This window comes from Gorilla gorilla, chromosome 9 (assembly GCF_029281585.2).
Source record: "Gorilla gorilla gorilla isolate KB3781 chromosome 9, NHGRI_mGorGor1-v2.1_pri, whole genome shotgun sequence".
Classification (NCBI taxonomy): Eukaryota; Metazoa; Chordata; class Mammalia; order Primates; family Hominidae; genus Gorilla; species Gorilla gorilla.
In genome coordinates this window covers 82683231-82699191 of record NC_073233.2, presented here as the reverse complement: position 1 = coordinate 82699191, position 15961 = coordinate 82683231, and the positions used below count along the sequence as shown (strand labels likewise).

Here is a 15961-nt window from a genome sequence, read left to right as displayed (position 1 = left end):
TATTGTCAGACTGAAGACGACTTTGTTGTTTCCTCCCAAGATAAAAGGGTCACACTTTGCAGCACAGCAATTAGCACAATCCTATCCTGAGGATGTCAGAAAAGGGGTGTTACTTTTCCTGAAAAATTCAGGTCAGCCCTTTTTCCCTAGTCCATATTTGAAAACCAATTCCCACCTCTTTTCTCCCCTTCCACCTCCCCACCAAAGTAGCCACAACAAATACCTTTGCTCCCCCAGTCCCTTTTATCTCATACCCCAAAACCGAAGAACCCTGACTGAATTCAGCATCAGTCTCTTACCCTGCCAGGAAAGCTAAGGAGTAGGAGTTGTTCTTGGAAACAAATGCCGAGCGATGTGTCTGTGTCATCTGGCCTCGAGAAGGTTCTTCATTCTCTGAATCTGAGAGACGTGCAGGACACTGGCAGGGAGACAAGGGAGACAACACTGTCCATTTGGAGGTCCCAAGGCATCTACTACTCTAGCTATAGGTTCAAATCTCTTTCTCTATGTCGCTTCTCTGTGAGCTCCAACCTATGTTTCCAACTGCCTCCTGGAGATACCAATCTCAAATGTTGTTCAAATTCAATATATCCAAAATCAAACTCACTATATTTCTCTTCTGTAAGCCCCATCACCAACCCATCTAGAAAACTAAATGCCATCTATTTCTGTCCCTTACTTCTAATTCATAGTAACATTTGGATAGTGGCTTTAGGTACTCCAACACTTCTAAATATTTTATTTCATTTACTGTTTATGTCACTCCCATTAAAAGCAGGATGATTACCTGTCTTTTACAGATAGCAAACTGAGGCTCAGAGTAGTTAATTTTCCTGGAATTACAGGGTTAATACATGGATAAAACTAGTTCTTAAATTAAGAGCATTAGTCTCCAAATTGTCTCCATGCTATTTCCACTCTATTCTATTCTACTTCTAGAAAGTCTCTCAGATCTAACTCTTCCCATTTATATTCATGGTCATTGCCTTACCTTAGATTCTTATCATCTTTTGCCTGGACTACTGCAACAATCTACTTACTGGTCTCATTCTCTTCAGGCTTTCTTCTCTCTAATACCCTCCACACCATCAAGAATTATCTTTCCAGCAATCACTCCCCTGCTTAACTGCTGGTGACTTCAGGGTAAGGTCTAAATGCCTCAGCCTGATACTACAACCTTCACAAACTAGACTTAACCTTCTTTCACAGCTTTTCCCCTACCAGTTCCCACACATGGAACTCCCTGAGCTCTAGTACAACCAAACTACTTTTTACTCTCCACACGTACCACAGTCTTTCAAAACCTCTATCTACCCATTTGGATATGCTACACACCCTTTGCCTAAAATTCCGTCTGTGCTCTCTGCCTATAAAATACTAATTGGCCTTTCAGAGTCATCTAAAATATCACTTTTTCTGCAAAGGCTTCCAAATTATCCTAGAGTTAGTTTTTCCATCTTGTTTATATCCATTCATTTATCGTTGTTTTACTTTGGAGTCCCTTTTTAGAGTCTTTCCAATTACATTAGAAACATCTTAGAGGTATGTCTTTAACATATAATGTAATGAAGTTTTGCCTCATTATTAAACATGAGAGTCTTTTTCTTTTAATGGATAGCAACTAATCACACTGAACTGTAGCTTCTTATTTAGGGATCTGTTCTGCTTTATGCAATGAGCCCTGTGAGAGCAAGTGACCATCTTTTTAAAAAATTTCCAATACTGTTACATAGTAGATAAATAAGAACTGTCTGCTCAGCTGATGATTAACCAATTATCTAATGATCAAATGATTATCAAAGTAAGAGTTGTAGATGTAGGCACGCAAGGCATCATATGGCTCCGAGTACCCTGCATTCCTGAAATGCTTTGTTTTTCTCTAGGCTGACAGGCACAGCGACACAATAGACTATATTTCCTAACAGTTGGCCTTTGAGAGAGATTTGAAGAATTACAATTTACAGAGAGGCCTTTCAATTTTGTAGGGTATCATTCCTCAGAGAACTGTTGTACAAAATATTCAATGAAGAAACTTTAATAGCACCAACCCATTATCAAATTTTATATAGTATTCTCTTTTCAACTCTAGAAAAAAGATAAGCTTTAATACCAATAGACTCAATAGGGAATAATGGCAATTTCTGTCTATATAAGCCTCTCTTCATAATTAAATCAGTACCAAGTAAAAAGTGTTCAAATCCTAGCTCTGTCAGCTATCACTGTCACTGTGGGTTAGTTGTTGCTTTATCTTCCTGAGCCTCAGTTTCCTCATCTGTAAAATAAAGACTACTCTACTATATAGATTGTGACAGGCCATTAAAAATACCTAGCGTACATTAACTAACAAGTAATAAGTGCTCAAAAAGATAGATTTTATTTGTATTAACTTCAAAACTATTAATCTTTTAAGAAAAATTTCCATTTTATAACAGATATATGCCAAGTTCTTTTTTTTTTTTTTTTTTTTTTGGAGACCGAGTCTCACACTGCTGCCCAGGCTGGAGTACAGTGGCACGATCCCAGCACACTGCAACCTCCACCTCCCGGGTTCAAGTGATTCTCCTGCCTCAGCCTCCTGAGTAGCTGGGATTACAGGTGCCCACCATCACACCCGGCTAATTTTTCTATTTTTGGTAGAGACAGGGTTTCACCATGTTGGCCAGGCTGGTCTTGAACTCCTGACCTCAAGTGATCTGCCCGCCTCGGCCTCCCAAAGTGCTGGGATTACAGGTGTGAGCCACCGTGCCCAGCGCCAAGTTCCTTTCAATTATTGCAAAATAAACTACATTACAAATATATAACTAATTATTCAGACAAAAGCTCTCCCACCCCTCTACATTTCTATTCCCAATATTTACCCCTCATCTTTCATCTTTGATAAAAATAAGCCCCAAGGTACTATGGATTCCTAAAATGGTACAAAGCATGCATAAATTAAATCCTTGCAGTGACATCTAAAACAATGTTGTACCTAAAAAAAAGGAAAAGAAAGATAATACTCAAAGTTGGCAAGATGTGAGGAAATTAATTTAGTACTCCTCACATACTACTGGTGGGAGCATAATAAACCTATAATAAATATAAACCTTCTGGAGGGCAACTGTAATAAACACCAAAAATGTTAAAAAGAACACTCTTTTTGACCTGGTCACTCTACTTCTAGTAATTTATTCTAAGGAACTAATAAGAAAAAAATGAGACAAATGGATTCCATCACAATGGTGTTTAAGATAGCAAAATATCAATAAAAGATTACTTAAATAAATTCTACAGTCAAGAATATTATAAGACCACTGAATAATGATGTGGATTCTTTATTTACACACACAAAAACAGGCCGGGCATGGTGGCTCACACCTATAATCCCAGCACTTTGTGAGGCTGAGATGGGTGGATCACTTGAGCCCCGGAGTTCAAGACCAGCTTGGGCAACACAGTGAGACCCTGTCTCTACAAAAACAAAAACTTAAAAAAAAACTAGTCAGGCATGTAATAGGCGCCTGTGGTCCCAGCTACTTCAGAGGCTGAAGTAAAAGGATCGCTTGAGCCCAGGGGCTTGAGGCTACAGTGAACTATGATCACACCACTACACTCCAGCCTGGGTGACATAGTGAGACCCTGTCTCAAAAAAAAAAAAAAAAAGGCAAGAAAGAAAGAACACCTACAATTTATTTTTTTGTTTGTTTGTTTTTGAGACAGAGTCTCGCTCTGTCACCCAGGTTGGAGTATAGTAGCGTGATCTCAGCTCACTGCAACCTCCACCTCCTGGGTTCAAGCAATTCTCCTGCCTCAGCCTCCCAGCCTCCCAAGTAACTGGGACTACAGACACGTGCCACCATGGCCAGCTAACTTTTGTATTTTTTATTAGAGAAGGGGTTTTGCCATGTTGGTCAGGCTGGTCTTGAACTACTGACCTCAGGTGATCTGCCCACCTCAGCCTCCCAAAGTGCTGGGATTATGGGTGTGAGCCACCACGTCTGGCCAATACCCACAACTTAAGATGAACTAAAACAGGTTATAAAACAGCATCTAGGCCGAGCGAAGTGGCTCATGCCTATAATCCCAGCACTTTGGGAGGCTGAGGCGGGCGGATCACGAGTTCAAGAGATCGAGACCATCCTGGCTAACATGGTGAAACGCCATCTCTACTAAAAACACAAAAGATTAACTGGGCGTGGTGGCACGTGCCTGTAGTCCCAGCTACACAGGAGGCTGAGGCAGGAGAATCAATTGAACCTGGGAGGCAGAGGTGGTAGTAAGCCGAGATCACGCCACTGCACCACTCCAGCCTGGCGACAGAGCGAGACTCCGTCTCAAAAAAAAAAAAAACAAAAGAAAAACAGTATGTATACTAGGTTACATTTTCTGAAAAGAAAAACAATATATGGTGTGTATTTATATGTTCTTAGAAATGAACGTATCTATATGTTCTATATGTTCATATGGTACATATCTATAAGGATATGTACCAAAATGTTTATAGGGCTCATTTCTAGGTTGTGGGATGGCAAGTAATTTTTCCCTTTTTGCTTTCTAGTCTTTAGTATAACCATAACTGCTGTATCAAATTGTTTTCTAATAATTCGCATTATTATTGGATTAAATGTACCATAACAAATTGTAATAAATTAAACACTGTGCTCACTTTATTTCTATTCTAAAAAAATAACAGATGATAATCTGCTTCTAGAGTAAGCTCCTTCCTCCTTCCATTCAAATTTAATTTCACAAACATGTATCAAACACTTCCAATGTGCAGGGTACTACAGGAGATTTAAGTGGATAAGACATTTCCTATACTCAACAAACTTACAATCTAGTAGAGAAACACAAACACAAAACACCATGATGTAAAGGAAAATGACAGAACTCTTGTAAAAGTTACAAAGTGGGGGTTTGGGGTAGTGGCTGATAGAAGTGGAGAAACAGAAGAGGAACTCCTATAGGCTTCATGAATGTGACAGCTTTTGAACTGGACATGGAGAGATAAATAACCTTCCAACAGGTAAGCTGGATGGCATTTCAGTGAGATGAAAATTGCAAGAGCAAAGACCTTGAAAAGGGAAAGCACAGTGTATGTATTTGGGGGAAAGCAAATATATACTCCTTAGAGTTTTGGGGTATAAGCAAGGATGAAAACATAAGCTAGAATCACACTGAGGGCCTAAATGTTGGGGTGAAGAGTCTTCATTTAATTTCACAAGAAAAGAGGAGTCATTAAAATTTTGGGGACAGGAGAGTGAAATGATCAGTCTCGCTCTAATCACAATAGTTTCTATATAAAAAATAATCCTTTGGTCAGCTTTCTTAAGATTCTTTTGGGTCTCAATTTGAATGTAGTCTGGCCAAACTAAATGGAATTATTTGCTCAACACTGAAAACTCTTAAATTAGAGCCATTTAAAAGTCCTCCAAAATATAAAAGCAGACCAGGCACACTGGCATGATCATGCCTGTAATCCCACACTTTGGAAAGCTAAGGTGGGAGGATCCCTTGAGCCCAGGAGTTTGAGACCAGCCTGGGCAACATAGGGACACCCTCATCTCTACAAAATAAAAAAAGTAAAATAAAAATTGGCCAGCCATGGTGGTACACAGCTGTGGTCCCACCTACTTGGGAGGCTGAAGAGAGAGAATTGCTTGACCCTGGGTGGTCAAAACTATAGTGAACCATGACTGTGCAACTGCACTCCAGCTTTGGCAACAGAGCAAGTCCCTGTCTCTAAATAAATAAACAAACAAAAAAAACTATATAAGAAAACAGAAAAAAAGGCAAAAATCACAAAAATCTAAAACTTGACACATTCGTAGGTCAGATTTTATTCAATGCATTTGTAAAACTGGCTGTTATCAAGAACAAATCAGAATTTGTACTTTCTGATTCCTTTTAAGATTAAAATTAGGTGGATGCACTTGATTTCTATTTCAAAAATGGTAGTGGCAAATGCAAAAATAATTAGAGCAATTTCCTAGTCTTGGTATGACCTAGGAACAACAGGTTATTTCTATCAAACGACCATAGTTAAGGGTCAGCTCTCTCTATCAAGGCTAGTTTATCCTTCTGGGTTGTTCTGCCTGAGGACCCTAATAGGGTAGAACTGTCAGGGTGAAGAGGGAGAGCCGCGGTCTTCAGAGACTACAGACCACAGCTGGAGCTACTAGTCATACAACATACTACATACACAAGACCATCATAGAGCTTATTCTTGTCTAGCTAAACTGTAGCCTCTCTAGTAGCAGTCTTTTTTGCCCTCTGTGGTTTCTAATGTTCAGAGCATTAAGAGTACACACACACTTCATGCCTGTAAACTGAATCTTTTGGAAGGTTGAAACCCTGTAAAATCTAAGTGGTTGTTTTTAATAATTAAATAATAATTATTATTATAACTAGAATCAGAAGCTGCACATGTATGTGGCATCAGCAAACACTACTGTCCCAAGAAAGCTTAAAGAATTTCCTTAAGTTCAAGAAAAACACCTTTGCAAAAATAAAACCAAGGCCGGGCAGTGGCTCACGCCTGTAATCCCAGCACTTTGGGAGGCCGAGGTGGACAGATCACTTGAACCCAGGAGTTCAAGACCAGTGTGGGCAAAATGGTAAAACCCTATCTCTACAAAAAATACATCTGGGTATAGTGGCACAAGCCTGTAGTCCCAGATACTTGGGAGGCTGAGGTAGGAGGATTGCTTGAGCCTGGGAAGTTGAGGCTGCAGTGAACCATGATCACACCCCTGCACTCCAGCCTGGGCAACAAAGCAAGACCCTGCTCCAGAAAAATAAAAATAAATAAACCCAGAAGCACAAAGAAATTAAGTAACTTGGCCAAAGTGTACAAAGTTACAATGCTGGGACCTGTATAAGAGGTAGACTGCTGATCCAGAGATTTTTTTTTTTGCCTCCACTCTGCTATCTTGCCTGTCATTATAGATGGTAAAGCTTTATCGATTCCAGCTGACCAGAAAGACAACCTGAAATATTAACAAGCCTGAATCACAAAATATTTTAAAACATAGGAGTCTAAAGATGTGCTAAGTACATACACAAGCAATATATGTCCAATCCAATATGACTTACTAAAGAAATAAAACTCAATTGTGATTATCCATTTGGGTATAATTAGTGGATCCTCCAAAAGTGCTTCCTTATGTAAGTTAAATACACAACTTGCAACCTTTTCTAGTAATTTACTTGGTAAATAAGTAATGAAACAAACTCAGGCAGGATTTGGCCCAATTAGAAGTCTAATTAAATATAGACTAAGTATCTAAACCTACCTTCTATCTACACTGTGCTGCTTAGGGTATTACAACAAATAAAGGAAAGTAAAATACATGCTTTAAGAAAATCTAGTTGACAGAAGACAATGTACAAATCTTAAATGTCAAATAACACGTAAGTCCAAATAACAACATACATATAAATCTAATCACAAGTAGTAAACTATACTAGGTTTTTCCTCTCACTCACCTGCTTTTCCCACTGTTCCTTAATCTTCCCACAAGTCTTAATATCCCATTCAAAAATTATTTTCTCAAGCTCTGGCCTGGACTAAGTTCTTCACTACTCTTAAGCTGCACAGTCAATGACTGTTACTGGTCTCACAGTTTACCAACACAGGTCTTTCAGGTCCAGGTCACCTGGGCTGACCACTGATTTTTGAGGCAGGTATCCATTAAAAAGGTGATTTACTTACACGTTCCAGATTTGTTTTCAGTACTAATAGTTCATCTCTTTTTTTCTGTTCATCCATTTTCCTTTTCCCTGTTTCTGTATCCTCTGGTAACAGCTTGTGGACTTGATCTTCAGAGGGTTTTTCCTCTTGTAACTTTTCTTCTCTCAGCTAAAAATATAAATTATGCAAACACAGTAGTTTTAGGCAACTCTAAACTTAAAAACATATTTTACTCTGTAGTTTATTAGAACAAACAGATCACATGGCAGTTTTGAGACTGTTTTTCTTATCAGCTATAGAGCCCTCTTGATTTCTAAGTAAATCTACTTTTACTTGGCTCTTGCCAAACATACTCTTCAGGGCTAAAGATTTAACTGCTCTGCATTCTTAAGCAATATGAAATCATAAAAGCTAAGATAATACACATTATCAAAAAATAAAGTATAGTCACATAGCCAAAAAGGGCTAAGCCTGAAAATCTTCCTTATTCCCATAAGCCAGATATAACTGTATTGGACTAGAAGAAGAGCAGAGATGGCCACAGAAAGCCAGAGAAGCTGGACGAGGCCTCCTTGGCAACAAAAGAATGACTTAACGCAGTTCTAATGTCCTACATTTTTATGCTCTTATCCTGCAGTTACAGGATAAGTCAAGATACACGGTCTACAAAGAAATTTTGTTCTAATTTTATAATAGTAGAGATGGGGTCTCACTATGTTGCCCAGGCTGGTCTTGAACTCCAGGGCTCAAGCAATCCGCCTGCCTAGGCCTCCCTAAGTGCTGGATTACAGGCATGAGCCACTGAACCTGGCTGTACAAAGAAATTTATGGCAGAGAGATATACTCTTTATTTTGGGGAGGTGGCATGGCATTATCAAAATAGCATGGGCTTTGGAATGAAAACCTTGGTGACCGTGAGCAAAGGAAGCATCATTTGCTTGTCTTCAAAAGAGGGATAGTGCAACTTAACCTGCAGGAGTAAATGAGATAACAATATAATAGTATTTATTAACAGAGTCTTGCTGTGTACCTATAGTACATCAAGATTCCATTTCTACTTTTTTTCCTTTTTCACTGTCTAGAGTTTTAATAACATTTAAATAAGATGATGTATATCAAAGCAATTATAGGCTACTAATATTTTTAATTATTCTTAAGAAAAAAATTAAGCTAAAGAACAAATGAATATTTTTGATAGGCTGCTGCCTCAGGTTTAAAACAAAACAAAACAAACACACAAAAACAGGGAAAAAAACCCCACAACAATAAACAACAACAAAGCCTTAGCCTTATGTTTCTGATTTCTATAGGTCTGATTTTTGTAAGCCTGAACTAATCTTTAAAATATTAGTCTAATTCATGAGGTTATGAATATGCAAAGAACACCAAACACAATGCTATGCCAGGAGGAGATTAAAATAAAAAAAAGTACCGGCAACTCTGCCCAATCCAAACAGGAACACGGAGGAAAGGAAAGCAAATCCATAGCTGGGGAGAAAACAAAACTATAGTCTACACTAACTGCCCACATAAAAGATTTAAGGTCTTCTGAAGATTTTAGATGAGAAGACCTTATTCAACAATTTGACTACAGGCTATACAAAGGGGTGGTTTACTTTTAGAGGACAGAGGAGCATAATGGTTCAAAAGAGAACAGGTTTTAGCATCATTGGCATTATCATTTACTGAACTCTACGTGTCAGGTGCTTAGCCAAGCACTATGTCTACATTATCTCACTTAAGAAAACTAAGGTTTAAGTGTTAGGTAACGTGTTTAAATTCACACTGCCATAGACATGGGGATGGAATGCAAATCAAGGTTTATCTCAGCAGTTCTCAACCAAGAATTATTCTGCCTCCCTCCCCAACTTGCCAGAACATTCGGCAAGTCTGGAGACAATTTTGATTGTCACAACTGGGGAAGTGGAGTCTGTGTGCTACTAAACATCCTAAATGCACAGGATAGCCCCCTCCAATATATACATAAATATTGCTATTTTTAAGAAAACTAAATATTACATTTCCTGTTTTATATATCTTAGTGTTATTTTGTTTGGTGCTTAATGGTGTTAACATACTATGTTCTCTGGCTTTTCTAGTGTTTTAGAATGTATCCTTCTGCCTCCAAATAGTTTATTTTTTTCTTAATTTTATTTTTTAATAGAGTCTCAATATGTTGCCCAGGCTGGTCTCAAACTCCTGAGCTCAAATGATCCTCCTGCCTCCCAAAGTGCTGTTATTACAGGAGTCAACCACTATGCCCGGCTTCCTAATAATTTTTACTGCTGCTCTCAAAGTTTTTGACAATGCACTTGTGTTGCTGGCAAACAACATTTTCACCGCAATGCTGAGCCACTGCTAACAGACCATTAGCTAAAAATTTACAAAAGTGAAAAAAATCATGTATCCATTTAAATATTCAAATTAATCATGTTGGTGTTTTCTCAATATGGAGTTCTGTACAAGTTTTTGTTTCTTTGTTTTCATTGCTTTTGGTTGTTATTTATAAGGATTTGAGAACTTGGTCTCTAGAAGAGAGTTTTTATACTGAAAAAGACTAAGGGAGGGTGAGAAAGTAGCATTTTAAATGTGAATAAAAAATATCAATTGCTGTTGTTTGTTGAACTCTTCTATGTTCTAGGCATTAAGTTTATCAAACTTACCTCATTTAATCCTTAAGGACTCTTTGTATTTATTTATCATGACTATTTTATAGAGACAAAAATTAAGACCCAATGGTTATTTCTCAAATCATAGACATTAAATACTGAAGAGCCTGGATTTTAAAGCAAATCATTGACTTCAGATACCAGTTTCTCAACCTCAGCACAACTGACATGCCAGGCTCTATAATTCTTTGTTGTGAGGACCAGGGCAGTCTGAGAAGGTTTATGCATGAATACTTCTGCAAGGTGTAGAAGTTAAGGACAGAGCAGCATAACCAAAAAAGACAGAGAGCCAATATAAAGTGCTGCAATAACTGACCCATTAGTTGGCTACAGGTATATGAAATGTATCTCAAGACTGACAGTCTGAGGTGAAAAAAAAAGGAAGCATGTATCTATTGGCTCCCACATCCCATTGACCAAAGTGTGCCCCATGGAGTGTTAAATACTCCACATTGATTGGCTTGTACAACCTGAGTAAGTCCCCATGGCAGGTACTGCAGCAGAGACAACAGAAAAGCCATAGAGCTAAAAAGCAGCAGGACCCTAAACAAGGAGATAGAATGAAGCCATCCACTACTGTAAATGAGGTCATTTTTACTGCTTCCATTTTCAGATGCTAATTACTAGAGAAAAGTTATTGACATCTGCACATTAATCTCATACTCAGCCACACTACCAGGAATACTAAGCAATTTATTTCCTGAAAAGAATCTTTACTTTTCCCTTATTAATTTCTAAAACTAAAATTTTTTAAATCAAAGCATAATATACACACAGAAAAGTATACAAATAATTAGTGTAAGACATGATAAATTATCCATTCACCACCACCAAGATCAAGAAACAGTTTATTACCAATACAGCCCTTATGCTCACCCCTCACCCAAAAGTGAGTGAACTATGGTAGAAAGCATGATCCTGGCTTCTAACACCAAAAAAAATCATTTTACCTATTTCTGAATTTTATATAAGTGAAGTCTTACATGCTTACTGAATCTTTCTGCCTTCACTCAACATTCTATTTGTGATATTCATCCATGCAGGTACAAATAGTTTATTATTTCTTGTTTTGTTTTATAGTATTCTGTTGTTTGACAATAAAACAATTTAACCATCCTATTGTTGATGGATATTTAAGTAGTTTCTACTTTTGGCTATTTATAAATTGAGTGCCAAAAATATTACGGAATATGTATGCAGGTATACACACTGTTCTCTGGAGTGTATCTTAGAACAGAAACTGCTGAGTCATAAGGTATGCAGCCACAGTTTTCCAAACTGGTTGTACAGATTACACGCCTGCCTCCCCAGTGTAGAATGACAGTTGCTCCCAGTCTTGCTGACACTCAGTACTATTTGTCAATTTTAGCCATTTCCATGTGTATATATTGGCACTGCATTATTTTAATTTGTATTTCTCTAATGACTAAAGATGTACAACAGCTACAACAGTTTCACGTGTTTATTATGTGGAAATCCTCTTTTATGAAGTGTCTATTGATATCTTTACCCTTTTTTCTTTTAGATGTTTGTTTTTTTCCTCTAGTAATTTGTAAGAGTTCTTTATATTTTTTGGATATGAAGCAATTGTCAGGAAAAATATATGAATACATATGTACATATATCTTATATGTATGTACGTGTGTGTGTGTTTGTGTATATATACATGTATACTTCTTTTCCCTCTCACACAGAAGCTTGACTTTCTCAGTATCTTAGTACAGCTGTCGCTCGGTATATGTAGGGGATTGGTTCCAGGACCCGGCATATACCAAAATCCATGCATACTTAAGTCTCAGAGTAGGCCCTGCAAAACCTGCCTAAATAAAAAGTCGGCCCTCTGTATCTGCAGATTTTGCATCCATGAATTCTGATTTTCAATCCGTAGGGTTGAAAAAAAAATGTGCATATAGATAAACTCACGTAGTTCAAATCTCTGTTATTCAATGGTCAACTGTACTCTTCTGAAAACAAGAAGTATCAGGTTCTGATGCAGTTCAATTTATCAATCTTTTACCTTACGGTTAGTGCCTTTTCTATCCCATTTGTAAATGTTGCTTACCCCACGGTCATGAGAATATTCTCCCATGTTATCTTTAACGAGCTTATTATTTGACCTTTCAGTCTACTTAGAATTCATTTTTTATATTAAGACATAACCTACATATAATATGACACATATGGAATGTATAGTTCAATGAGTTTTGTCAAATGTATATATCCATGTAATCATTTCCCTAATCAAGATACAGAACATTTCTACCATCCCCAGAAAGTCCTTTTGAACCTATTAGCAATCAATCTCTCAAACCACTTAGCCCCAGGCTACCACTAATCTGATTACTATATTAGTTTTGCCTATTATCAAAATATACAGGATGTATTTCTTTGTGTCAAGTTTCATTCACTCTGCACGATACTTTTGAGACTAATTCATCCATGCTACTGAGTTTACTAATAAGACACTCCTTTATACGGATAAGATATAACCCATTCTATGAATAAACCACAATTTGCTTATCCACAAGTGTTGGACATTTGGGTTGTTATTTAGTTCTGGGCTATTATGAATAAATCTACTGTGGACATTCATGCCATTTTGTGGACAGGTGTTTTTGTTTTGGTTGGCTAAATAGCTACAAGTGGAATTGCTGCATCACACAGTTAAGTGTATGTTTAAATTTATAGAACAACAGCCAAAAGGTTTCCAATGGTGGTTATATTTTATACTCCTACTACTACTGCATGAAAGTGTGTCTTATTTTGTGGAATTTGTTCAAACCTTTTGTCCTTTTTTTTAAACCTTACTAGTTAGATTAGCAAGAGTTCTTTATATATTCTGGATACAAGTCCATTGTTAGATACCCATTTCTTAACGTCGTCCACAGGTTCTCAGAAACTGAAACTTCAAGCAAACAACGTATAATAAAACAGTTTTACCACAGGCTAACTGGTATAAAAGAGTTAAGTCCCTACAGCATATTTCTATTCACAAAAAAACACCAAACTTCTAAATAAAGACCCAACTACTTCTAATATTAAACACTGAGATAAATGAGAGCTACACATACATTTAAGAAAGATAAAAACAAGCAAGGTAATTACCCAATTTTTGGTCAATCAGTGAGTGATAGTGGTTGCAGTGGCGGTGGGTTAAATCAAAGAATACATGTTTGCAAAGAAAAACTCTAAAGAGCACCTCCTACCACCATGCAGTGCAAAAACATGACAGATATGACAGGCTCATCGAGCACTTTCGTACTGCATAGTTTATTGTTCTCCATTTGTATGAGTATCATACACTTCACAAATTGTTATTTTACAAAAATTTGTACTCATTTATTCACTCGTTTCCTAACCTATTTATTCCAGTTCAGGGTTACAGGTGACCAGAGCCTATCCTAGCAGCTCCGGGCATAAGATGGGAACCAACCCTTGACTGGACACCATTCCATCACAGGGCACACTCACACACACCCACTCACTCAGACTAGGACAATGTAGACATGCCAATTCACCTATCATGCACATCTTTGAGATGTGGGAGGAAACCAGAGTATCCAGAAAAAACCCACACAGATATGGGGAGAACGTGCAAACTCCATGCAGACAGTGGCCCTGGCTGAGAAGTGATTTTTTTTCTCTCATCAATGTCATAATGAAATGAAATGTTGAACAAAATAACATCACTGTTGAACAATGACCTGCTGTATATAGTATATGATATGGGTCCAATTTCATTCTCTCACTGTGTTCTTAAATTCTCTTCATGCAAGGGCAGAAATGCCTGTACAATATTTACTGCCAATCCACATATCTTGAATAATGCTCATTTCCTCATGAAAAATTATTAATATTTATCTTCATAATTGTTTATCAACATAATTACTGAATCTAGGTGATGGATACATGGAGGTTCATTTTTATTATTCTTCCCAGTTTTATGTCTGTTGAATATTATAAAAATCAAAAATTCTGAGATCATTTATAACATCTGTTATGTTTGTTAACAAACCTCAGGTGCTGGGTGATGATTAAAATAATTGATGGGCTTATAGGAGCCTATGAAGTGAAAATTCTGATTATAATCTTTTAAATACTAAGTAACTACTCCAGAGTGTATATTCCCTGTTAGTACTTAAGATGTTAACTAGCCATCCTTGGAATGTAGACTAAAACATATATACATGCCACACTATTTCAAATAAGGCATTTTAAAATATATTTCATAACACCCAGAACATATCTCATATCTCTATCACAGACTTCTAATATAAATTACTTGTGTTTGGTCGGGCGCAGTGCCTCACACCTGTATCGCAACACTTTGGGAGGCCGAGGCAGGCAGATCACTAGGTCAGGAGATCGAGATCATCCTGGCTAACACGGTGAGACCCCGTCTCTACTAAAAATATAAAAAATTAGCCGGGCGTGGTGGTGGGCGCCTGTAGTCCCAGCTACTAGGGAGGCTGAGGCAGGAGAATAGCGTGAACCCGGGAGGCGGAGCTTGCAGTGAGCAGATTGCACCACTGCACTCCAGCCTGGGTGATAAAGCAAGACTCTATCTCAAAAAAAAAAAAAAAAAAATTAGCCTGGCATGGTGGTGGGCGCCTGTAGTCCCAGCTACTCTGGAGGCTGAGGCAGGAGAATGGTGTGAACCCGGGAGGCGGAGCTTGCGGTGAGCCGAGATTGCCCCAATGCACTCCAGCCTGGGCGACAGAGCAAGACTCCGTCCCCACTCCCCAAATAAAATTACTTGTGTTCAATCACTTGTTTTCAAATCCCTTTTCCCCCAGATACTGTGAGCTTTTTTTAATCAGCAACCTATGCATCCTTGATTTCCACTCCCCTACTTGAGTTCCAGATACAGGGTCTGTGTTCAATAAGCTCAGTTCCGCAAATATTTACAGTGCATCAGATTCTATGTGTTAGGCAATTTTTTAGTGCTGAGACTATAGTCTTGACCAAAAATGACAAAGTTGCTCACAAGCAGAATGCTGTTGAAGTAAGATTGGACTGATTTTCTTTTGAGACAGAATCTCACTCTGTTGCCCAGGCTGGATGGAGCACAATGGCACGATCTTGGCTCACTGCAACCTCCACCTCTCGGGTTCAAGCCAGTCTTGTGCCTCAGCCTCCCAAGTAGCTGGGATTACAGCTGTGCACCATCGCGCCTGGCTAATTTTTGTATTTTTAAAGACGAGGTTTTGCCATGTTGGCCAGTCTGGTCTCAAACTCCTGACCTCAGGTGATCCGCTTGCCTCGGCCTCCCAAAGTGCTGGAATTACAAGCGTGAGACACCACGCCCAGCCTGGACTAACTGATTTTTATAAACGGTCCTTCCAACAAAGATATTTTTTGACACAAACCATACCTATTGTGGTGACTGTTCCATGCTTTGTGATGAACTACTGTACTCTCAATTCCACTATAAAAGGTAACCAACCAGACAGTGCCATGGGTATAGGGCTTATAGGGGGCAGTGCTGCTCAATGGTACTTTAAAGACTAGAGCTTATATATCCATAATTTTCTGATTTTCTTATCTCAACTGGTTAAATGGACCACCATCCAATAATAGTATACTAAAGAAATAATTTGGGAGCACTGTAGAACCATAC

The 15961-nt window shown here is 38.1% G+C and overlaps 1 protein-coding gene across 3 annotated transcripts in view; it reads right to left on the bottom strand.

Moving 5' to 3' along the window:
- RNF169 (ring finger protein 169) overlaps positions 1 to 15961 on the bottom strand; it is an 87615-nt gene that overhangs the window by 24082 nt on the left and 47572 nt on the right. For all 3 annotated transcript variants that reach the window (XM_004051813.5, XM_055356816.2, XM_055356817.2), the window contains exons 3-4: positions 7694 to 7840; positions 300 to 418 (exon numbers count right to left, since the gene is read on the bottom strand). In XM_004051813.5, coding sequence (XP_004051861.1) covers positions 300 to 418; positions 7694 to 7840 — 266 coding nt within the window. The remainder of the gene's footprint in view (positions 1 to 299; positions 419 to 7693; positions 7841 to 15961) is intronic.